General features: G+C 35.1%; 2 protein-coding genes across 2 annotated transcripts in view; both read right to left on the reverse strand.

The window, feature by feature from the left end:
• LOC118767042 lies at positions 1–11619 on the reverse strand. The gene is made up of 8 exons (XM_036510983.1): positions 11518–11619; positions 7770–9684; positions 6306–6568; positions 4448–4552; positions 3489–3544; positions 1916–1994; positions 1512–1628; positions 1–324 (listed from the first exon to the last, which is right to left on the reverse strand). The coding sequence occupies exons 2-8, from the start codon at positions 7894–7896 to the stop codon at positions 49–51; spliced, it is 1023 nt and encodes a 340-aa protein (XP_036366876.1). The 5' UTR covers positions 7897–9684; positions 11518–11619; the 3' UTR covers positions 1–48.
• The window catches only part of LOC118767043 (RE1-silencing transcription factor-like), a 22317-nt gene continuing 6000 nt past the window's right edge, over positions 8188–24504 (reverse strand). Inside the window, exons 3-5 of the mRNA XM_036510984.1 lie at positions 11518–11590; positions 8742–9684; positions 8188–8601 (exon numbers count right to left, since the gene is read on the reverse strand). Coding sequence (XP_036366877.1) covers positions 8188–8601; positions 8742–9684; positions 11518–11590 — 1430 coding nt within the window. The remainder of the gene's footprint in view (positions 8602–8741; positions 9685–11517; positions 11591–24504) is intronic.

The following is a 24504-nucleotide window of genomic DNA, read 5'->3' on the forward strand; positions in this document are numbered from 1 at the left end:
AGTTAAATAGTGAGGTTGATGCCATTAACTTGCACCTTCTCTTCAAAATTACTGGCTTTGAACTCTGCAACAGACCAGTGTCCCATTCAGGGAAAATGTTGTGATCTCAATCACATGGAAACCCAGGTAACTGGTTTTATGAGGCTTGAGAGAAAAAAAGATATTATTTAGCATAGTGTAATTTTTAATGAAGGATTTCAATGAAAAAAATTCTTTTGAAAAATAAACGTTTATACCATTATCCAAACTATCTATTTGTTGGTCCAATTTTGAAGTAATGTCCACTAATTGAGAATTGGCTTTTTCCATCAGTTTCAATTTATCCTAAGGGAAGAGAAAATAAGGAATAAATAATCAATAATCCTTTCTTAACTAGAGTTAATCATTAAGATAATGATTCATTATTCACACTATGGATTTAATTTTAATTAAAATTCTTTGGTTCACAAGACTAAATCTATTAGTGCCCACTTTGTAAAAAAATCCTAAATATTTCTCAAGTCAACTTAAATCTGCAGTAAGTCATACAATGCTTAGCTGATGAGATGTAACAAGATCAAATACATCCAAAGTTATCACACCATGAGTCAAAGATGAGACACTCTCTACTGCATTCTACCAAACATGTCTTTCCATCAGTTCATGGTACATTCTCCCCCACTTCATTATCATCACATATCTTCCTGTATTTAAGTGCCTTTAACAGTCTAGCACTTTCACATCAATTAAAATTTCACATACAACAGATTATATTCAGTTCATTCTTCTTCAATTGCTTGATCCCACTGCATGGTACTTTAAGTATGCATCTTCTATCATAATCTTGAGATGACCAAAGAATTATGAGTAAAACTTGGTTGACTGTATGAAAGCCAGTCAGAGGGACTGTTTCTGTTTTTGGATAGTAATCATGTTTACTATCATGATCCAGCCTCAGTTGCCTTTAGCAGAGTACACTTCATTGCGAGCATTCAAGATCTACCTAGTATGAGGGTAACTTCCTTTCCTCCAAATACCAGTGTGGAAAGTTCTGTAAACATCATGGGCACTGCCCTTACTCGACTGACTAAATTTACCGTTCACCTTTAACTTGTTTCAGTCATTGGTCTGCAGCCATGCTAGGGCACTGTCTGCAAGGGTTTTAGAGGAACTGCTGAGTTACAGGGATGTAAACAAGCCAACACCAGTTGTCGAGCAGGACGTAGAAGGAACAAACACAGACACAAAGAAACACACACACACACACACACACTTGTAGACATCATGCTTACACACAATTTCTCTCTACCAAAATTCACTCACAGAGCATTGGTTGGTCTGGGGTTAAAGTAGAACTTGTTCAAGGTGCTGCCTAGCAGGGCTGAGCCCAAATCCAAGTGGTTGCTAAGCAAGCTTGTTAACCTCACAGCCATATGTTCAAATCCCATTAAAACAGCATATTCTTAATAATGGTATTTTATTTACTTCAATGTATCAAAACTTGATAAGAGTTTATAACATGTCCAACTTACTGTGTAGGCTGAAGTCAAGTCATTAAAGTATTCAATTTCTTTCTGCTTCATTTTCTTATCAGTTCTTTGCTTACACATTTTGAAATCTGCCAAAAGTTGCTTCTTTATATCTTCTTTCTGCAATTAAAAATAAAATATATTATATCATAAGAAAAAAAAACTGCAGGTAGAAGGTATGAAGATGAATATTAGGAAAATAAGGATGTTGATTGCAAGTTGTGAGGTGCAAAGAACAATGAAGCGTGCATATGCAGTGTACAAGAAATGTGCTGGAATGAACTCCATTGAATGTACAGTTTGCATTGGGTGGGTACATAAAAATATAGTGGTGTGAAAGGTTAATAATAAATAAATACCGTTTGGGAAGATAAATGAAAATGCATACTGAAAACTTCAAAACGTACTGAACTTGTCTTTTCCCTTTCTTCTAAAACATTTCTGAAACCATAGAGAAGCTCTGGATCTTTAAATTGTTTCATAAATCTAAAAAATAATAAATATTCCTAAGATTAAACAGAATTGTACATTAAATTTTGTAAATATTTTTGAAGAAATATTTGGTTTTTCAATTTAAACATGTATGCTTCACTTTAAATGACAAAGAGTACGCAAACACTGCTACAAGAAGTGTTTGCTTTTCTATATGAATGAAGAATTACATCCCTAACCCTTTAGCAATCAAACTAGCCATATCCAGCCTAAGTATTCTGTGTTATGTTCAAACCAGCCAGATGCAACCTCTCATACCTACCCTACATATGCTTCAAAAATAAGCAATCACATCATGAAAATCTCGGAGCTGCAAGAAGATGTATGATTAATTCAAAACAATGTGAATAAATAAGTGCTGTTGACAGAATAATCTGAATGCTAAAGGGTTAATCAAAATGACTATGAATCTACTTTGGAAAACATTGTCAGAAAGGCTTTCTTAAACTTTGATATTGAAGTATTTGCTGATTAAAAGATTACACTGTTTTGCACACACAAATGCATATACACATATACAATTAGGTCCAAAGACACATTCACACTCAAGCACAAATATGCAGCCACACATGCACAGGCACATACACACACTTGCTCAGAAGTACATACAGAAATCTGAACCATGAAATGATTTCATACTACAGACAAAAACAAACAATATTTAATATCCATCACCCATTTTTACTGCCCAGTTTTTTGGGAGGTCATGAAGGTAGAGTCCTTGGGCACCCTCTCCATATGATTCTATTAGAAGCAATTGTCATAAATTTCCTGCTGAATTCCCAAGCATAACCAGCTAGGACTGTGAATGTTATCCAACCAACTCATTCTTAGTCAACTTTTTGATCTTCTGCTACTGGGTTTGCCTTGAAGAATCCATTTTGGGATTCTTTCCTGCAACATTTTAATCACGTGCCCATAGTGCCAAAATTGTGATCACTTAATGCAGAGAAATAGTAGCCCTATCTGGAAAGACTCCATAATCTCCAAGATATGCACTCTGTTGAATAACATCACTCTAGAAATTCTTCAGAGGAATCCCATTTCATTCTGTTGCATTCCTGATTCTACTTTATCAGTCATTATCCAACATTCATGACAAATAGTAAGGATAAGCATAGAAACCAAATTGAAGATAGCAAATTTGTCTATTTGACCAATTTCATTGTTCTGATGAAGATAGAATGCTGAAGCTGGCACAATACTATAGTGTTGTGCCAGCTTCAGCATTCTATCTTCATCAATTTTTTTGATGAACATAAACATTTTATTTCTTTTTTAGTTTTTAACATTTTATTTTTGTGATAAGAAAATGCAGCTCTTTCATTTAAACATTTCATCTTAATCTTTCTTATTTAGGTTACTGAGCCTCATACCATTGAAGAAAAAATGGAGTTAGCTTGCGTACTTCATCCTGAATATCAGTGTACTTTGAAAAGTCATGAACAGCTGAAATCTGATGGCGAAAGGTAATTTTTTTTCTTTAACTTTGTATTTAAAATTGCTAACTCCATTTTTTCTTCAATGGTATGAGGCTCAGTAACCTAAATAAGAAAGATTAAGATGAAATGTTTAAATGAAAGAGCTGCATTTTCTTATCACCAAAATAAAATGTTAAAAACTAAAAAAGAAATAAAATGTTTATGTTCATCAAAAAAATTTTTATTAAATGGCTTTTTAAAAATATTGTTAAAGTTCAAACAAAAAAATAATCCAGTAATTCTATAGAAAAAGTAAAAATATTTTCTTTAAAAACACAATATTAGCCACAGTCCATAAAATTTTTTAACACTTTTATTAAATAACTTTGCCCTTATTAAGCTTGTATTTGGAATATTTTGATGCAAGATTTAATATACATCCCTTTAAAAGAGGAAATTTATATCATAGAACCAGTGACAATCCTAAATGGGCAGGTTTTTTTTTTCCATCTTTAATGTTTGTCAATGCTACCATGAGTAAGCTGGTTGTAAAAAGTTTCCATATTTGCATGACATGCTGGAGCAGGTATTTTGCTCTGATCAAATGCCTTAAAAAACGCTAGTCTCTTTGGTACCTTTAACAAAATTTCCTCCAATTTGCAGGTAACTCAAATATATTGATGTGTAATGTATTACTGCAGCAACCCAGGATTTCTTTTCCTTCCATCCCACTCCACCTCAAACAAATGCCTTTTAGAAGTCCTTAACATTTGTTTTGGGTTCTGATTAAGTCATAAAAAAATTTTTTAATCCTTACAAAAGAAACTTACTTTTTAAATGGATTCAATGTTCACTTTTCCATGTAAGCATGGAAAAATGCACATTAAAACAATGATGGTTATGACAGCAAGAAATTAAAAGATGTCATTAATTTCCACTGTTTAAATATTTTAAGCTGTTATGTAAAATAATATGCAAAGCCAGTAGTAAAAGTAGGAAAATATACAAGTAACAAAAGTAGTTTACCACTGAAGTTTCATATATATTAGATTGCCGACACTCCAATGCGGCATTCCCTACTCGATCAATACCAACCAGAAACAGAAGATCTTCAATTGTTTCAACTTCCATCTACAATAAAACATGGGTTTGATTAAAACTTTTTTAAAAAGTAAATGATGAAAATTATCCTAAATTCTTAAATTTGAAATTTTTACACATCATTATAATCATCATATCTATTTTCCATGTCCGTGGGAGTTCAATAGATTGTCCTAGCTCTAGTCAGTTCTTAGAGTTATAGCCTCTTTAACATGGTCAGGAGACCACACTTGCCTATTTCATTATATAGAGATGTTTAAGGTAGTGAGCTGGTTAAATTGTTAGCATACCAGACAAAATGCTTGGATGCATTTTTTCCAACTCTTTACAGTCTGTTCAAATCCTGTCATGATCAACTTTGCCTTTTCTCTTTTCAGAGTTGATAAAATAAAGTAGCAGTTAAGGACCGGAATTGAAGTAATTGACTGGACACTTCCTTAAAATTGTTGTCCTTGTACCAAAATTTGAAAGAAATGATGGGTGTTAGGAAGAGCATTTCCATCTGTATATAAATCTACAATGTCCCCAGAAATCAATAACTTATATATTTTAGTAAGTGCTTTATTCACTATATGTAGCGAAAATATACTTTTCAAATTCACAATTTATCACTGTATTCAAAGTGGAATCTTCAATTATGATTTTAGTAAATTCTCATATGAAGTTGTATATAATCAGGAACTTGTGTACATTATTAACACATGAAAAAGGCTGAATACAAGTAATTTGAGGAAGTAACAAGGTGTGTGTGTATTTGTCTCTTTGTCTTGACATCATGTGGTAGTTGTCAACAAGTACCTTTGTCATACAAAAGGTGCTCCTTGTTTCCAGTCTTCTGAGAAAACATATCAGGCCATGAGGGAAATATTATGTTGCTCCAAAACAAGTGGGGTCAATGACAGGATGGGCATCAGGCTCTAGAAGATCTGCCTCATCAAATTCTGTCTGATTCATGCAAGTGAAAAAGTGGACATTATAACAAAGATGATATATGCACTGTATTTATAGCTGCAGTTTAAGTAAAACACATTTTTCTACAAACACTCTTAGATTACACCAAAATATTAATTTCATGAATTAATATAGATAACAGTAGAGGAAAATTTTGTCTTTCTGGTAACATTTGTTTATCTTTGAGGTTCTACTGATGTAAATGTACATACATACACAAACACACAAACACACACAATAACAGAAAAAGAATAAAACACAGAATACATTTATCATAAGTCTCAATTAAGAGAGGAAACAAGAACTGTTCACATCTAATTTTCTGCATCTGCAGGAGAACTGGATTGATGGACCACACTTTCACGGTCTGTATTTATACTGAAAATCAAGATTGAGCAAGCATTTGCTCTACAACTGAAGTTCATAATGATTTGGTTAACTATTTTTCAACCCCACCATATCTTGGTTTAATGGAATTCATCCCAGTCAAAGGTGACAGTAATCATTGCGTCTGGCAAAAAATTTTTGCCTAGAAGGATTATCTCAACATAGTAGGCCAAAATATTTCTTAAGTATACATTGGTACTGCTGATTACAAAAACATTCTATCTACTCACGATACCTTTTTACAGCTTAGTAAACTAAGAAAGAGTTAGGTATATTGGTCAACATATAGACCAAAGTACAAACCTTTCAGCTTGTAAGTAAAAAAACTGTCACTATAACCTGTTATGGCTCCTGATCTTGGCAATAATTTTGACATAAAATGTTCTGAATATTGATAAAGTCATTTTCATTATAAAGCATGTTCAAACCTGAAAATAATACTTACTAAAGACAAAGGCTTTTCCAAATGGGGAAAGTGCATGTTCATTAAAAGATGACTGCATAATGTAGAGTCTGAGATATTATTCAATGTGGAAATGCTGTTTCTAATATCTGTTATACTTCTATCAGTCATCATGGAGCCAGATCTTGAAGGTACTTGTGAATATGGTTGTGGTTGTTTATTTTCCAGTGATAAATTCAAAACATCTTCATGAGAAATGTTTCCAATCAAAAAATCAGGTTTCTCATCCATAATATCAGACACCTCTGAAATGATACAAAATATAGTTTATGAAATGATATAAAATATTAAGTTATATACTTTCTAGAGTATAGGACCATACATGTTAACATACCTTTCAAAATAAATAGCAGAAACAGAGAATGAGCCTATCTTCACAGGATACCAGAGAGAAGAGACTAAAATTTCTATGAAAGGAAAAAATAAGAAACTTTTCTCTTTGAACTGCTTTTCCCAATTTTATTAAAACTTATACACATACGTAGTTTTCCATGTCAATTATGACGATCCTAATCATTTTATTGAGAAATTAATAATGAAACAGTTAAAAACCTTAAATCTTAAAGACTGAAATTTTAGCCAATCAGATTTATCTATTCTCAACATCTCACCCACCAAACATATTTCCTGTATGTTTACATAGCAACCATTTTGGAGTTTAAGGTTTGTGTTTAATGTTTATGATTGGTTATAAGTTTGTAGAGCATCACAAAACTTCATTAATTTCCATCTTTAAAGGTTTTGTAACATCATCATTATTCATTTCTCAAAAAACAATAACAGTTTGTGATTTGTTGTAGTTGCAGGTCAAAAACAAAAAAAAACTGATACTCTCCATAATATCACCACAGCAAGAGAGAGGATGGATCTGACTAATATATTATTAAAAAAATTAAGTACTTAAACATTTGTAATTGTTTATTGTTAATTTCTCTCTCTAAAAAGCAGTTGTGACTTTAGTACTTGGCATCAAAAACAAAATCTGTGTAGAAATTTTGAAATTAAAGTGGAAGCAATTCATACCAAAAAGATCTGATCATAAAATTAATGTAGTAATTTGTGGAATATTATATTAAATCATTGACTTTAAAAGTATACATTAACATTCGATTAAAGCATAAAGAAAAATTATCTAAAAGGTATTGTATCTTAATATTATACACATTTACAACAGTAAAATAACACAGTAGATAATAGAATTAGAAGGGGTGGGGTGGTTAAAGGTTGCGTGAGTGTGAGAGAGAAGGGATGAGTAAAACAGATGTAGAGGAGGGCTTTAGTAAATATGATGGTAAATATGTCAGACTCAGATTATGTCCAGCCAGGAAACACATTAACTACTTCAGTAACCATTTCTAATATTAATCTTATTTATCCGTCTCTAACTTTCTCACAGAACTCACCTTAATTAAAGCATTGATATTTTAATAATAAAATCAAACTCACCAGCATAGTCAAAATCAAAGCCAGTTTTCTCCGATACACTATTTGTATCATATTGAGTACCACTGATATCAGTTCTCAAACACTTCTCTGTAACAACTTTATCTGGTTGTATACTGCTCTCAGCCATCAAACTGCTCTTATTAACAGTAACAGAATTACTGTTCAAAGAAGTTTCAATTAATTTTGAGCTAATTGTTTCAGAAGATGTTTGCCTTCGAGAAAATACATTTGAAGTATTGAAAGAAGAGTCATTTGATTTCTTAAAATTATGTTTTAATATGTTCTTTTTGATCCTTTAAAACACTTCCTTCTGTTCTGGTATTAGAAATATTGGAAATAGTGGCTTTAAAATCTGTCACTGAACCAAGATCATCTTTAGCAGTACTATTTGCTCTGAAACTAACAGACTGCATTCCATTTAATTCATATGGCATGTTTTCTTTGGGGGAAGATTAGACCGATCAAAATTATTAGATGGTAGAATACAGTTATCTGCTGGCAAATTTGAAGCACTAGTTTTAAGTTCTTTAGCTAATTTACTAAATTTACCATCATTAAACTGAGTAGAATCAAATAATTCTTGTGTGTTTAGAAATGATTTGGTGGATTTAGTTACAGTCAATTCTTTTGAAGTTGACTGCGATGTATCAACCAGAGTCTTTTTTGGACAGGACCTAGAAGATTCTACCATATAAGACTCTGTACTTTCTTTAAGAACTAACTTCTCAGGAACTGATTCACTGGTAGTCACTGGCTGAACATGGTTCTTGAAATCAGATTTCTTTTCAGTTGGTTTGTTAATGGCTGGTTCAATTATATCATATGTATTTGACTGTTTTGAAGGTATGTCAGAGGATTCAGAAACACAGGTCCTCTTTGATCCTGTCTTAATATGTTCTTTTTCATCCTTTAAACATTTGCTCCTGTTTTACTATCAGTTACATTAGTAATACTTGGTCTACAATCACTCACTGAACCAAGACCATCTTTTGCATTACTATTTGATTTGAAATTATCAGACGACATTCCATTCAATTCACATGGTATGTTTTTTTTTTTGTCAATTATATTCTTTGAAGCAAGACTAGGCAGCTGAACAATAGAATTATTAGAAGAGGGTGGCATATAATTATCTGCTGGTAATCTTAATGGGTTATTTAGGTCTTTAGTTGGTTTACAAAAACTTTCATCTTTATTAAACTGCTTGTTTTCACAAAAATTCTCAATATTTTCTACATCCTTCACATTGATAATCTCAACTGGTCTTTTACTTTCAGGAAAATCAGCAATTGTTATGGTGTTACAGCATGTCAAGTCCATATTACCAGCTGCATAATGAGTTTTATTGAAATAAATAGTTTTTTCATCATAGCTATTATTTTGATTGTAGTATCCAATTATATGACCATCAGGACTACTGACAATATCATCCTTGCTTTCATTACATGCTGTGAGATATTTTCCCAAAGGTTTTGTTAAGTCCATTGAATCATTCCTATCAAAATAAACAGTATGGTTACCTTGATACAAAAATTTATCCAAATGAGGAGAGTCTGATAAAGAATCATTTTCTTTTGACTCATCAGGTGTTTGAATCTTGCCATCATCTTTTGTATGTGCATGAACATAATTATAAAGAAAAAGTTCAGTGCTCAATGAAGCGGGACAATTAAAATCATTTGTAAATAACAAGCTCTTTTCTGAAGAAGTAGCAGCAGCAGAAGATAGTGGAACATCTGCCTTGACTTTCTCTAGAAATGATATATCTTGTGCTTGTTTATCAGTATTGTTTGCCTCATACTTAGCTTGAGGTACTGAGTCTTTCACTTCAGGATCAACTCTGCAAACATTGATGTTTTCTTTATCCTCTATAGTTTGAGAAACAGTGGTTGATCTGGAGGTTATAGTAGAAACTCTAGTAATAGTTAAAAGAAAAAAGATTAAAAAATGTAATTTAGTCTTTAGAGTTATTCATTTAAGAATCTAGAGTATATTATGTTTTCAAAAACAAACATTTCATAAGTATTTTCATTTCTTTAATTAAAATATTAGTGAAGGCATGTAGCCAGGTGGTTAGGGTGTTGCACTCATGATTATAAGATCAAGGTTTTGATTCCTGGACCAGGCAGTGCAATGTTTTCTTGTGCAAAACACGTAATTTCAATTTGCTCCAATTCACCCACTTGTAAAAAAAAGTAGTTCCAGCAAGGCTGGGAAGTTATCCCTGCAACAAACAGCATCCTGTTGTTGTGGGGAGTGATGGGTTGTAATCTCAGTCAATCACCTATGTGCTAAGGAAACCAGCTTGGAACATGGACTCATGAGAGATCTAAGCTAAGCTAATTAAAATATTAAATTGCTAAAATTAGGAATCCTGACAGCTGCGCATCATAAGCAAAAAAAAATAAAATAGGAATAAAAAGAGCCATCACTTACAAGCAAATATGGGTAATTTACCATGTTTTGCTTAATGGTTTTAAGTGTATGTGTAATCATATAAAGACAGACACCTCAGTCTTCCCACACTTGACCCAGCAGAACAACTATGATGTAACAGTTTGAGGGAGAGTAAGGGCTGCACCAGCACATGAGTGGCACTAATTTCTGGAACAATAGGAAGTGCTTTACTCAAGAACACAATATGCCACCTAATCCAAGAATCAAACCCACGACCTTATAATTATGAGCCTAACACCCTAGTGCTAGGCCATGCATAATGATGCATTTCTTTAACGCTTTGGAAACAGAGCCTTGTTTGAAGTTTCAGTACTCAGAAGACAGTGCCCTTAACACAAGCCCTACACAGAGCATGCACTCATTTTTCAAAAAAAATTATAACCCTTAGGAGACAACTGGGCCAATCTATTGGCCAAAAAGTCAAATGAAGACGACGACAACTGGGCCGATCTGTTGTCTTTGTCAATCAACTTTTCAGCCGATAGACTGGCCCTGTCATCCCCTAGGGGTTAATACAGCACAATATATTTACATAACCAAACTAACTAGACAAAATTTTTAATGAACAGACACTTATAATGTTTGTAACTTAATAGGATCTTTAAAGACATTCTTAAATTTGTAACATCTAAGATATGAAAACAATACAAGACAACAATTTAAAATCTAACAAATAGAAAATTTGGCAAATTATCTAATTGAAAACGTTTGTGTTGTAAATTATCACAAAGAAACATGAAGGAAAGAAATTTAAGTCAAACATTTCCTGTGTTTCCATTAAAGCAAAAGTATATTTTGTAATAATTTTGACAAAATGATTTAATATATGCAGAAAAATACACATTATTTGATGGCATAAAAGACACACACACTGCAATTTCAACACTGCATATTGAGGAAAGAAGTTTCTAGAGTGTCAAATCATGTAATATTGATTTCAAATTCTGGTACAATGCCATCAACTTTGGGAGGGGCTAAGTTGATTACATCGACCCCAGTGTTCAACTGGTACTTATTTTATTAACCCCAAAAGGATGAAAGGCAAAATCTACCCCAGTGGAATTTTAACTCAGGACATAAAGACAGACGAAATGCCAATAGGCATTTCACTCAGCATGCTACTGATTCTATTATCTCACCACCTGCTTAAAGCATGTAATATTAGCTTATAGGAGACCCAAATTTGCATATAGGACCTGGGTTAATTTTTTAAACATTTCTTTGGGGTGTCTTACATACTATCAAAAATGGTAAATTCAATTGCTTTGAAAAGTTTAAAATTCATACAAACTTTTCTGGAGACATCAAAATACTTTGGTTTAAAGGATTAACTGCAATGCGCCTTTCTTCATCACTTTCATCGTCTGAAATATTCTATAGAGAAAATATAAGAATGAATGCAAGTGATAAGAATAATAAAAAAGGAATGAGTAAGATTTAAATCTGGTGATTAGCACCAAAACGTTTATTATGAAGTGAATAAGGAATCGTTCTTTAGAAAAGGTATCATCATCATTTAGCATCCATTTTCCATGCTGGCATGGGTTAGAGGGTGTGATTGGAGAGCTGCACCAGGCTCAGTCTGTTTTGGCTTGGTTTCTTGGCTGGATGCCCTTGCTAACACCAACCACTCCAAAGAGTGTACCGGGTGCCTTTAACGTGTCGCCAATTTCATAAAAACGTTTTATTCCTAATAGCTAATTACATTGAACAAAATGGTCTTATTTAGAAACCACAAAGGGTATGATTCTATTCCTTACATACTTGTGGGATTTGGTTCAGATCGCTAGTAACCAAAACCATAGCCGTCACTTGCAAGCGAGCATGGTCTAGTAGTATGTATTCTGTTCTGGAGAATTATTTTATGCATTTATGTACTAACGAGCAGATGTAGATACCTTTTCGGATATCCAACTCATTTTATTCACCAGAAAACCGAGAATATAACGGAACGTAAGAGAGAGAGAGGGAGGGAGATAAATAGATTGATAGATAGATACATACATACGTAGACAAACAGTTAGACAGACAGACAGACAGAGAGTGAGAGTGAATGAGAAAGACGTGGAGGCTACACCACCAACTGGACGGTATTTACAGCTGAGTAAAATGGGAATGAAATGTGAAATGAAGCGCCTTACTCAAGGACACAACGCACTACTCGGTCTGGAAATTGAAACCACGACTGTATGACCGTAAGCTGAACGCCCTAATCACCAGGTCACCTGAGTAAACAGATTAAGGCATTTTGCTCATTCTGCCATGTATAATAATCCTGATTTAATATTAAAAAAAACACAAATGGTCAAATGGAAAATAGAAACAACGTTTGGATAATCTTTATTTGAATATTCCTCATATTAAGGGAATAGCAAAAAGATGGCAAACGGAGTCAATTCAGATAAAGTTTGAAGTGAAACTATGTCGCTAATTAATTATACGTATAATTAATAAAGACTGAAGCAGTAATAAGACCATTGGCATGATCAAGGAAGACCGAAATCACGTGACGTGGTAGTCCTAGCGGTGACGATGGCAGTTGTGTGTGCGTGTGTATGTTCGTGTGTCTGTGTTTGTGCCCTCATCATCACTTGACAACCGATGCTGGTGTGTTTACATCCCCGTCACTTGGTGATTCGGCAAAAGTGGCCGATAGAATAGTAACTAGGCTTACAAAGAAGGGCGATTATATATATATATATATATGTATGTATTTATGTATGTTTTCTCTTTCTGTTTTTAATTTAGTGTAAATTTTGACCGATCTCCATCTTGGTAGCAAGGTTGTGAAGAAAAGTATCAAGATTTAAATGTCATTTTTTAAATCTTAAGAAGATCTTGTAGATTTCTATGCTTCCAGATATCGTGATCATTTGTAGCATTTGAAATAAAGATTTGCATTCTCTTCTCAAGATTCCAAGTTCAGCCATACTTTTCTTCCTCCGTCTTCCTGTCTTTGGATCTTTCCTTTTCCTATGTTTCTCACGAAGAGCTCCGCTCAAAACGTTAAACCCTCCTTCTTTCCTGAACGTCCAATAATACTATACTTTTTCCACGTCCTCGCGTTGTGTTTTCTCTTTGTGTTTTCCTGTTTGGATTAACTATGTATGTATGTATGTATGTATGTATGTATGTATGTATGCATGCATGCATGCACGCACGCACGCACGCACGATCACAGCACCAATAACAGTTAAGCTTCGTGCAATGGCCATACTCGATAACGAGGGGGCAGCCATTGTGTGTGTGTGTGTATGTATGTATGTATGTATGTATGTATGTGTGTACGTGTGTGTGTGTGTGTGTATGTAAACTCTGACCAGAAAAATCTCATACTTGAGTTAGTTATTCTGTACACTCAGTTGATATCGAAAGAATGAATAGCGAAGCCATTGCCAGCTAGATTTTAAACTGGAAACTCTAATGGTAACGACTCAGAAAATATAATAAATACAACGAAAAATAAACGTCAATAACATAGAATACGTAAGAAAATTGTAATTATAGAAGCTATCATAAACAGCTGACTGATTTAGTTTGAGTGCTTGGCAAGAACATTTCAAATATATTGGGAGAAAAAGTCTTTACCTATATTTGTATTTGTTGAAAAACATTGCAATGCTAGACACAATATGTACGCGATTCTTGGCTGAAAAATAAAATCCTCTATTCCCACACCATCAGCAATTTCGAGTGGAAGAGTCCAATTTTGCTACAAAACAGCCCAATCTTACTCCTTCACAAATCCACGTCTAACCATATCTATCTATCTATCTATCTATCTATCTATCTATCTATCTATCTATCCGTATGTCTGATTGTATGTATGGATGTATGTATGTAACCATCTATCAATCTATCTAGCTATCTTTATATATATATATAGATAGATAGAGAGAGAGAGATAGAGCTATGTATTTGTATATGCATATATATATATATCTTTTTTTACATATCAATACATACATACATACATATATATATATATATATATATATATATATATGTATATATATATATATATATATATATGTATGTATGTATGTATATGTATATTGATGTAACTATTTATGCATGTCTTTATGTCTTTCTAAATCTACAGCAATGTATAATTTTATACACAACACACACACATACACATGCATACACTCGCGTCTATAATGTTCATATGGTTGTATGTGTGAATGTTTTTTCCACATTTTTTTATTCTTCAGTAACACACAACCTAATACAATTTAATTATATAGGTTGAAAATAGGAAGCGTTATAAAGATATTCATTGTATTTCGGTTTTGCTCTTTTTTTTTACCATTATTCTGCTTTCTATATTCCACAAAGTTCTCTCTATTTTCATCAACCACCCCAATTTTTTTTTTTTTTTCACACTTTAAATTTTTCGCCTCATCGCTTTCTTTCCCATAAATAATTTTACTTCTCTTTCCTTTGCATCAAATAGCCAGTCTTTATTACACGGTTACTATTGTATTTTTATATACCCTTTACTGTATGTCTATATAAGACTTTCTCTATACTTGTGCACACTGGTTTTATATCAATCTGTCATCTGGCAAGTTTCTTAAAGTGAGAGTTGAACTCTTGTCTGACTCAGTACCGAGAGTCTTTTATCCATCCATGTTTATTATCATTTCATTCACGTCACACGATTCTCTTCAGAATAACCCGGCTAATTTCTGCATTCCATTTCAGTCTCTTGACATTCGATTTCCAATAGAAGTTTTGTAAAGTCTAATCCTCTTTTTTTTTCACTTCCAAACGTACATCCTACCTCCACGTTATTAGATACTAAAATAAGTCAAATGTAATAGTAGTTGTGCGTAACAACATTGAGAGAAGGCTTGGTGTTGGACTGACAAGCATAAATCATGGGTTCAAATCCATGAGCGGGTAGCACGATGTTTCTTTGAGCATGACGCTTAATAATATCTGTTTCTTTATTACCCACAAGGGGCTAAACACAGAGGGAACAAACAAGGACATACAAACGGATTAAGTCAAGTATATCGACCTAATTGTGTAACTGGTACTTAATTTATCGACCCCGAAAGGTTGAAAGGCAAAGTCGACGTCGGCGGAATTTGGACTCAGAACGTTGCGGCAGACGAAATACGGCTACGCATTTCGCCCGGCGTGCAAACGTTTCTGCCATCCCGCCGCCTTAATAATATCGTTGTTCCAGTGTAGCCATCTGAAAGTGAGTACTATCCATGAACTGGTGCAACCATCTCTCCCACCAGGGAGAGAGGGCTCTCATATGAACCTTGGGGTCCACATAAGATTTTGTTGCTAAAATTTATCTGCCATAAATGTGTTATACTCTAACAAGACTGCAGTCAAATAACAAACAAATAAAATAATAACAAAATATTCTAACAGCTTTTTTTAAATATAATTTCTTAATAATATTTAATAATAAAAATATAATAGGATCTTTTAAGCATTGAACATTTATGTGGGTTCGTCTGCATAAAATAGGGATCAAAGGGCAAAAAATGGTTGAGAACCACTGGAGACTAAGAGTTTGTCTCTCTGCTTCGCTAAAACAATTAGCGAAGGTATGTTACACGACACTTATTTATGGATGCTTGTGAGCAATAGCTGGGGATGATTTGTATAACAACCTTAATGTGTGAATATATGGTATATTCAGGGCTCTGAGAAAAAAGTAAATGGCACAAGTCAATCAGGACAAAATTAGAGATTTGTGTAGAAAAGTTTTTAGGGTCGTGAGTTGAAGAACTGGTAAAGTGTACGACAAAATGGTTTCGTAAATGGAAGAATTTGTACAAAATGAGTATTTGGATGGTCGGTTTGCTACAGTGTCACAGAAAATGTAACTGGTACTTATTTAATCGACCCCGGAAGGATGAAAGGCAAAGTCAACCTCGGCGGAATTTGAACTCAGAACGTAACGGCAGACGAAATACCTATTTCTTTACTACCCACAACGGACAGAGAGGACAAACATGGACAGACAAACGGATTAAGTCGATTATATCGACCCAGTGCGTAACTGGTAATTACTCTATGTTTAGCCCCTTGTGGGTAGTAAAGAAATATGTATTTCGTCTGCTGCTACGTTCTGAGTTCAAATTCCGCCAAGGTCGACTTTGCCTTTCCTTTTGGGGTCGATTAAATAAGTACCAGTTACGCACTGGGGTCGATGTAATCGACTTAATCCCTTTGTCTGTCCTTGTTTGTCCCCTCTGTGTGTAGCCCCTTGTGGGTAGTAAAGAAATAGGTATTTCGTCTGCCACTACGCTCTGAGTTCAAATTCCGCCGAGGTTGACGTTACCTGTCATTCTTTCGGGTTCGATAAATTAAAAACCAGTTGCGTACAAAAATTTCGGGCCTTTTGCCTAGAGTAGAAAAAGAGTATAATCGTAGAAGTTTAATAGTCGTCGTGGTGGTCGTGGTCATAGTCGTCGCCATCGTCATCATCATCGTCATGCAGAGTGCAGTATGCTTACAAACCAGACTGTATACAGAAAACGTAACTTAATGATTAGGGTATTTGGTTCAAGAACGTAAGGTCGTGAGATCGATTCACGTCGGAGCGTTGCATCCTTGAGCAAGATACTTAATTCCACGTTGCTCCAGTTCACTCAGCTGGCAAAAATGAGTAGTAGTACGTGTAATTCAAATGGCCACCCTTGTTACGTTCTGTTTCATGCTGAATAAGGGCACACGTGTCTGTGGAGTACTCAGCCACTTGCACGTTAATTTCACGAGCATGGTGTTCCGTTGATCGGATCAATGAAACTCTCGTCGTCGAACCGACAGCGGTCTAGGTATACAGGGAATAATGTTTATAGAAAAGCATGTATGTAGAATAGTGTGGGTGTAGAAAACAATATACATATATGTGCGTGTGTATATATATATATATACAGGCATATATATATATATATATATATATATATATATGTATATTGCGTTCTACATCCTCACTATTCTACATGGAATCTTACATATATACCATTCTGCCAAAAAATTGGATCTACAACTTCAATATCCATACATATCTTGCATCTGTTTTCTTTCCTCCACCTTACTCTCTGTTTTGTATCCTATCTAAACTAAGTATGACTTAATCATCCTCTCACACCGTCTCCGATGAAGGGATATAATTAATAAATATCCTGGAAACAGCTATAAGACCTTCTAGCTAAGTTCTAATATCGACACAGCCTTGGTTTTTTTTTATCTCATAACGCAAAAAAAATTGTTATATATATATACAGAGAGGGAGATAAAGAGAGAGAGAAAGAGAGAGAGAGAGAGCAATATGAGAATATCAAAGTAAATAAGAAATCAGTACTAATGTTCACATCACTACTGTTATCTGGGCTGTTTCTCGGTCAACTAGAAATAGCAACCAAATCTCCTTCAACCATCAAAAGCGCCTTACATAATGAACGATTACATTGAATAAATTTAATCGAGTAATACTAGTTTCAAATTTTGGCACAAGACCAGCAATTGTTGGGAGGGAGCGGGGAGGTTTAAGTCGATAACATCAACCCCAGTATTCAACTTGTACTTATTTTGTGTGAAGACCGAAAGGATGAAAGGAAAAGTCGACCTCGATGGACTTTGAACTCGGAAGATAAAGACGGACAAAATGCCGCTAAGCATTTTGCCCGGCACGGTAACGATTCTGCCAGTTCGCAGCCTTATTAATATTAATAGGACAGGGTCGTCGCAAATGGAATACATTTTGTCATAGATCTATCTACTGGATGAAGGTAACGTTAGCACGCCGGGTGAAATGCGTAGCCGTATTTCGTCTGTCGTTACGTTCCGAATTCAAATTCCGCCGAGGTCGACTTTGCCTTTCATCCTTTAGGGGCCGATAAATTAAGTACCAGTTACGCACTGGGGTCGATGTAATAGACTTAATCCCTTTGTCTGTTCTTGTTTGTCCCCTCTGTGTTTAGCCCCTTGTCGGTAGTAAAGAAATATATTATCTATTGCTCATTCTTATCGCAAGGCGGTAAGCTGGCAGAAACGTTAGCACGCTGGGCGAAATGCTTCGCGGTATTTCGTCTGCCGTTACGTTCTGAGTTCAAATTCCGCCGAGGTCGACTTTGCCTTTCATCCTTTCGAGGTCGATTAAATAAGTATCAGTTATGCACTGGGGTTGCGTCTACCCTTGTTTGTCCTCTCTGCGTTTAGCCCCTTGTGGGTAGTTAAAAAAAAGGGCTATCAAAGACTAAACAACAGCTGCAGCAACATTATGGAGCTAATATATATATAATAGCCTGTCACGCCCCTGCAATTAGCTCCATGTTACTTGATGGTAGATAAGTTGGCAATTACAACAACGATAATCTTTCAGTATTTGTCTGAGATCACAACACAACACCATTTACACGATATGAGCAGGAGACTTTTTCAGCCTTGAGTTTGTGAGGTTTTTCTTATTTCACACACGGACTTCTTGAAACGGTTTTGTTGGGTTTAAGAAAATGCTGTGTCGGTGACGGTTTACCCTTATTTATAAATAGGCGTTCTACGTATTATAAATTGTCTTTAGACAGAAACCATTAAATCGTGTGGGCAACACCGGTGAAGTTTGCCATTATGAAGCTATTTGACGAAAGATATACGAAGGACGTTTCCTGTCGCCTTTACAATTTATGGCCAACCGTACGTGCTAATGAAACGGTGTTGTGTACTTCTAAACGGCACCGTTTTGTAAATTGGTGCATTGAAAGATTGATGGCCCAAGTACCTTTGCTAAATAAGGAACTCGCTGAAAAAGAATATGCATACATACATATATAGATATGTATGTCTGTGTGTGTGTGTAGGCTACATATATTACATATGGCTTACGGCCATATCACGTTGAAAGCACCGGTTCTCGTCCGATCACCGAAGTTAAGCAACGTCGAGCCTAATTAGTACTTAGATGGCGTGACTATGTGGAAAGAAGCTTGCTTCCCAGCCACATGGTTCGGAGTTCAGTCCCACTGCATAGCACGGTGAACAAGTGTCTTCTACAATAGCTTCGGGCCGACCAAAGATTTGTGAGTGGATTTGGTAGACGGAAACTGAAAGAAGCCTATCTTATGTATATATCTATGTGTGTGCGTGTGTGTCTTTGTGTCTGTGTTTGTCCACTCTCCACCCCCACGCACCACCGTTTGACAACCGGTGTTGGTGTGCTTACGTCTCCGTACCTTAGCGTTTCGTTCAAGAGACAGGTAGAATAAGTACAAGTCTCAAACAAAATAAGTCCTGGGATCGATTTGTTCGCTTTAAAATCATTTCAAGGCAGTGCTCTGGCATGGCCACAGGCCACAGTCAAACGACTGAAACAAGTAAAAGATAAAACATGTAGTAAGAAGCTTGCTTCCCAACCATGGTTCCAGGCACAGTTCTACAGCGTGTTACCTTGGGCAAGTTTCTTCTGCTGTGGCCTCGGGGTGACCAAAGCCTTGTGAGTGGATTTGGTAGATGGAAACTGAAAGCTCGTCATATATATATATGTGTGTGTGTGTAAGCATATATTTGGGTGTGTGTCTTTGTGTCTGTTTCCAGCTTCTATCGCTTGACAACCGATGTCGGTGTGTTTACGTCTCTGTAGCATAACATTTCGGCAAAAAAGACCGATAAAGTAAGTGCTAAGCTTACAAAGAATAAGTTCTGGGATCGATTTCTTCGATTAAAAGGCGGTGCTCCAGCATGGCCACAGTCCAATGACTGAAACAAGTAAAATTAAAACAATAAAGTCACGAAATTGAATAAAATATTTTAAAAACTTTAAAATTAATTCCAGATATTCATGGCAACTTGTATTCTAAGACATGTGTGAGGATTTCATAGAATGGACGGAAAGGACCTGCCGGAGCGTGTGGTTCCAGTACTGAATCCCAGAGTCTGGGGAGTAATGGTAGTTGAAGGCAGTGAGCTGGCAGAAACGTTAGCACGCCGGGCTAAATGCGCAGCCGTATTTCGTCTGCCGTTACGTTCTGAGTTCAAATTCTGCAGAGGTCGACTTTGCCTTTCATCCTTTCGGGGTTGATAAATTAAGTACCAGTTACGCACTGTGGTCAAGGTAATCGACTTAATCTATTTGTCTGTCCTTGTTTGTTCCCTCTGTGTTTAGCCCCTTGTGGGTAGTAAAGAAATAGGTAGTTGTGTCTTACATCCCCAGGCTTCAGCCATGAGAACAGGCAAATCCATCCCAGTGGCTTCTAGTAGATCTCAACAGACCCTTGGAGGTTCATATAAGATTTTGTTTGATAAAAATTGATTATTTTATATTTGTTGCAAAAAAATTGATTTTATTTCTACAAGACACAAAATATTTTAACAATTTTTTTGAAAACAATTCCTAATAATATTTAATTATAAAAATATATTACGCTTTGTTTAAACATCGAATGGCTACGAAGGTACATCCAAGTAAATTAGGAATTGAAGGGGTCCATAGGGTCCGTTCGTTCGTTTGATCGTTTCTTCCTTCCTTCATTTCCTCCCTTCCTTCATTTCCTTCCTTCCTTCTTTCCTTCCTTCCATACTTCCTTACCTAATTACTAAATTACTCCCTTATTTCCTTCCTTCCTTTCTTCATACCTTCCATACTTACTTACTCCCTTCTGTCTTTCCTTCGTTCCATACTTCCTTACCTACTTATTCCCTTCCTTCCTTCTTTCCTTCCCTCATTTATTTCTCCCTTCCTTCCTTCCATACTTTCTTACCTACTTATTCCCTTCCTACCTACCTTCCTTCTTTCTTTCCATCCCTCATTCATTTCCTCCTCCCTTCCTTCCTTACTTACCTCCCTCATTCATTTCTTCCTTCCTTCCTTCCCTCCCTCCCTTACTTCCATCATTCATTAATATTTTACGAGTTAAACTAAACGAATTAACTAATAACACTGAAATAAGTCTACCTTTGTCTTAACCACTCCATCAATAACCACAGTCATTCCACCGTTTCGTTCCATTTAAAATTAATATCAATTTAATTTCACAATTACTTCCCTGTTTCCTTCTCTTTTAAGAAAGAAAATACAATGCATAATTAAGCTAATGATTTATTATCAATCACTACAGTTGTAATTATAGTTGATTAATATTTCTCTATCTGCTGCAATTATCATCACGACAAACACTACGACTGCTGCCACCATTGTTATGGTCGCTGTTGTCATCGTCATCTATTTCATCATCATCATCATCATAACTCATCACTCATCATCCATCATCATCATCATCATCATCATCATCCACAACAACAGCAGCAGTATTCAGTTTTGTATTTGGCCGAAACATTAGATCGTTGGAATATGTTTTGTGATATTTGTTCGGACCACTACCATTTTGAATTACGTCTGATGTCTTGCAAACAACTTGCACATGCAAGTGCTACCAGTCAAAAACTCTGCATACTGAAAGAAGCCAGCAAGTGTATGAGGTCATCAGGAGAGAATGCGCACCGTTTCGGGGCCTACCTCTCAACGGCATCAATGCGCAGCAGCTGCCTGCCCCCCCTCACTCATATGAGGCCCCGCTTGCTAGATCAGCTGTTTATCAAATAAAGCTCAATATTCTTCTAGCCATCGCTCATTTATGACTCCAAACTTACAGGGAAAAATTCAGTTTACTAATAAACCAAATTTCACAATATAAATACATAATATATATAATAGTGTTTTTTTTCTAATTTATATATAAATATATATATATATATAAATATATATACATATATATATATATATATATATATATTATATATATATATATATACATATATATATATATATATACATATATATATATATATATAATATATATATATATATATATATATATATATATACATATATATATATATATATATATATATATATATATATATATATTTTCTTTTCATTAATTGAACCTATGCGTAACTTTTAGAGAATTTATTGTGAAATAAACATAAAATTAGCAGTCAAGGCATTCACTGGTTTTTATTTACGTAAAATCAGAAAGTCCAAAGAAGTAATATATTCACAATATATTTCATAACACTTTTTTAATGTGAATTACGATTGACATAATGCAATAGGCAATTATGTGTAACAAGTGCACGTTTTGCATAAGCATTAGTTTTTTAAGTAAATTGAATATTCATAAAATAATGTTTAAAACATATATATTAGCGACAGAGACAGCATTAATATCGAGTGGTGATATTTACACCAGCCCAAAAGTGGATGCCCTATTAGAACGAGTTTGTCTGACTTATATGTTGGAATAAATTGTATCTAAAAATACTCCCTTATAAATTGCATCGTGTTTTGCTAGATTTAGAGTTATAACAAATTTTATTGAGAACCTAGACTTGCTAAACCTCCGGCTTATATTTCAGCTAGAAAATCTTTTTCAGATGATGAAGTTCCATCCAACCACCTCTCAAGCTTCTTTGATAACGTCCAGGTTTCTGAGCCATATAGTAGAATTGGTTCGACTGTGGCTTTGACGAATTCAAGTTTGAAGTCTCTACTAAGATTTGATGACCAGTTTTTATGCATATCATTACAGGCTGACCAGGCCATACCCTTTATAGTTAGAAAATCTTTTTCAGATGATGAAGTTCCATCCAACCGCCTCTCAAGCTTCTTTGGTAATGTCCAGGTTTCTGAGCCATATAGTAGAATTGGTTCGACTGTGGCTTTAAAGATTTCAAGTTTGAAGTCTCTACTAAGATTTGATGACCAGTTTTTATGCATATCATTACAGGCTGACCAGGCCATACCCTTTATAGTTAGAAAATCTTTTTCAGATGATGAAGTTCCATCCAACCGCCTCTCAAGCTTCTTTGGTAATATCCAGGTTTCTGAGCCATATAGTAGAATTGGTTCGACTGTGGCTTTAAAGATTTCAAGTTTGAAGTCTCTACTAAGATTTGATGACCAGTTTTTATGCATATCATTACAGGCTGACCAGGCCATACCCTTTATAGTTAGAAAATCTTTTTCAGATGATGAAGTTCCATCCAACCGCCTCTCAAGCTTCTTTGGTAATATCCAGGTTTCTGAGCCATATAGTAGAATTGGTTCGACTGTGGCTTTGACGAATTCAAGTTTGAAGTCTCTACTAAGATTTGATGACCAGTTTTTATGCATATCATTACAGGCTGACCAGGCCATACCCTTTATAGTTAGAAAATCTTTTTCAGATGATGAAGTTCCATCCAACCGCCTCTCAAGCTTCTTTGGTAATGTCCAGGTTTCTGAGCCATATAGTAGAATTGGTTCGACTGTGGCTTTGACGAATTCAAGTTTGAAGTCTCTACTAAGATTTGATGACCAGTTTTTATGCATATCATTACAGGCTGACCAGGCCATACCCTTTATAGTTAGAAAATCTTTTTCAGATGATGAAGTTCCATCCAACCGCCTCTCAAGCTTCTTTGATAACGTCCAGGTTTCTGAGCCATATAGTAGAATTGGTTCGACTGTGGCTTTGACGAATTCAAGTTTGAAGTCTCTACTAAGATTTGATGACCAGTTTTTATGCATATCATTACAGGCTGACCAGGCCATACCCTTTATAGTTAGAAAATCCTTTTCAGATGATGAAGTTCCATCCAACTGCCTCTCAAGCTTCTTTGGTAATATCCAGGTTTCTGAGCCATATAGTAGAATTGGTTCGACTGTGGCTTTGACGAATTCAAGTTTGAAGTCTCTACTAAGATTTGATGACCAGTTTTTATGCATATCATTACAGGCTGACCAGGCCATACCCTTTATAGTTAGAAAATCTTTTTCAGATGATGAAGTTCCATCCAACTGCCTCTCAAGCTTCTTTGGTAATGTCCAGGTTTCTGAGCCATATAGTAGAATTGGTTCAACTGTGGCTTTAAAGATTTCAAGTTTGAAGTCTCTATTTAGATTTGATGACCAGATCTTATGCATGTCATTACAGGCTGACCAGGCCATACCTGCATACATCCACAAGTAACTGTCATCACATTCATAAAGAACTACACTCACTGCACATATTTCACTGGTGTCTGTAGACTCCATATGATGTGAATCACTTTACAGAGTGTGTTGGATGCTTTTATGTGGCACCACACAGACACTTTTAAATGCTCCCACATGGGCATTTTTACATGACACCACATGGATGCTTTTACATGAACCACGCTGGCATGTTTACACGTTGCTGCAGAAGTGCTACTACCCGTCTCCACACAGGGACTTTTACATGGTACCACCATGGGTACTTTACACAACCATATCTTCTTGAGTACA

The sequence above is a fragment of the Octopus sinensis genome, linkage group LG18 (genome assembly GCF_006345805.1).
Source record: "Octopus sinensis linkage group LG18, ASM634580v1, whole genome shotgun sequence".
Lineage (NCBI taxonomy): Eukaryota > Metazoa > Mollusca > Cephalopoda > Octopoda > Octopodidae > Octopus > Octopus sinensis.

Excerpts from the sequence above, each read along its gene's own strand:
- LOC118767042 (XM_036510983.1), bottom strand. The coding sequence starts at position 7,896 with ATGGCTGAGAGCAGTATACAACCAGATAAAGTTGTTACAGAGAAGTGT. Across the intron at positions 3,545-4,447 it reads ATATATATGAAACTTCAGTG|GTTACTGAGCCTCATACCAT; the intron begins GTAAACTACTTT and ends TTTCTTATTTAG. Across the intron at positions 1,629-1,915 it reads AAAGGGAAAAGACAAGTTCA|AAAGAAGATATAAAGAAGCA; the intron begins GTACGTTTTGAA and ends TTTTAATTGCAG.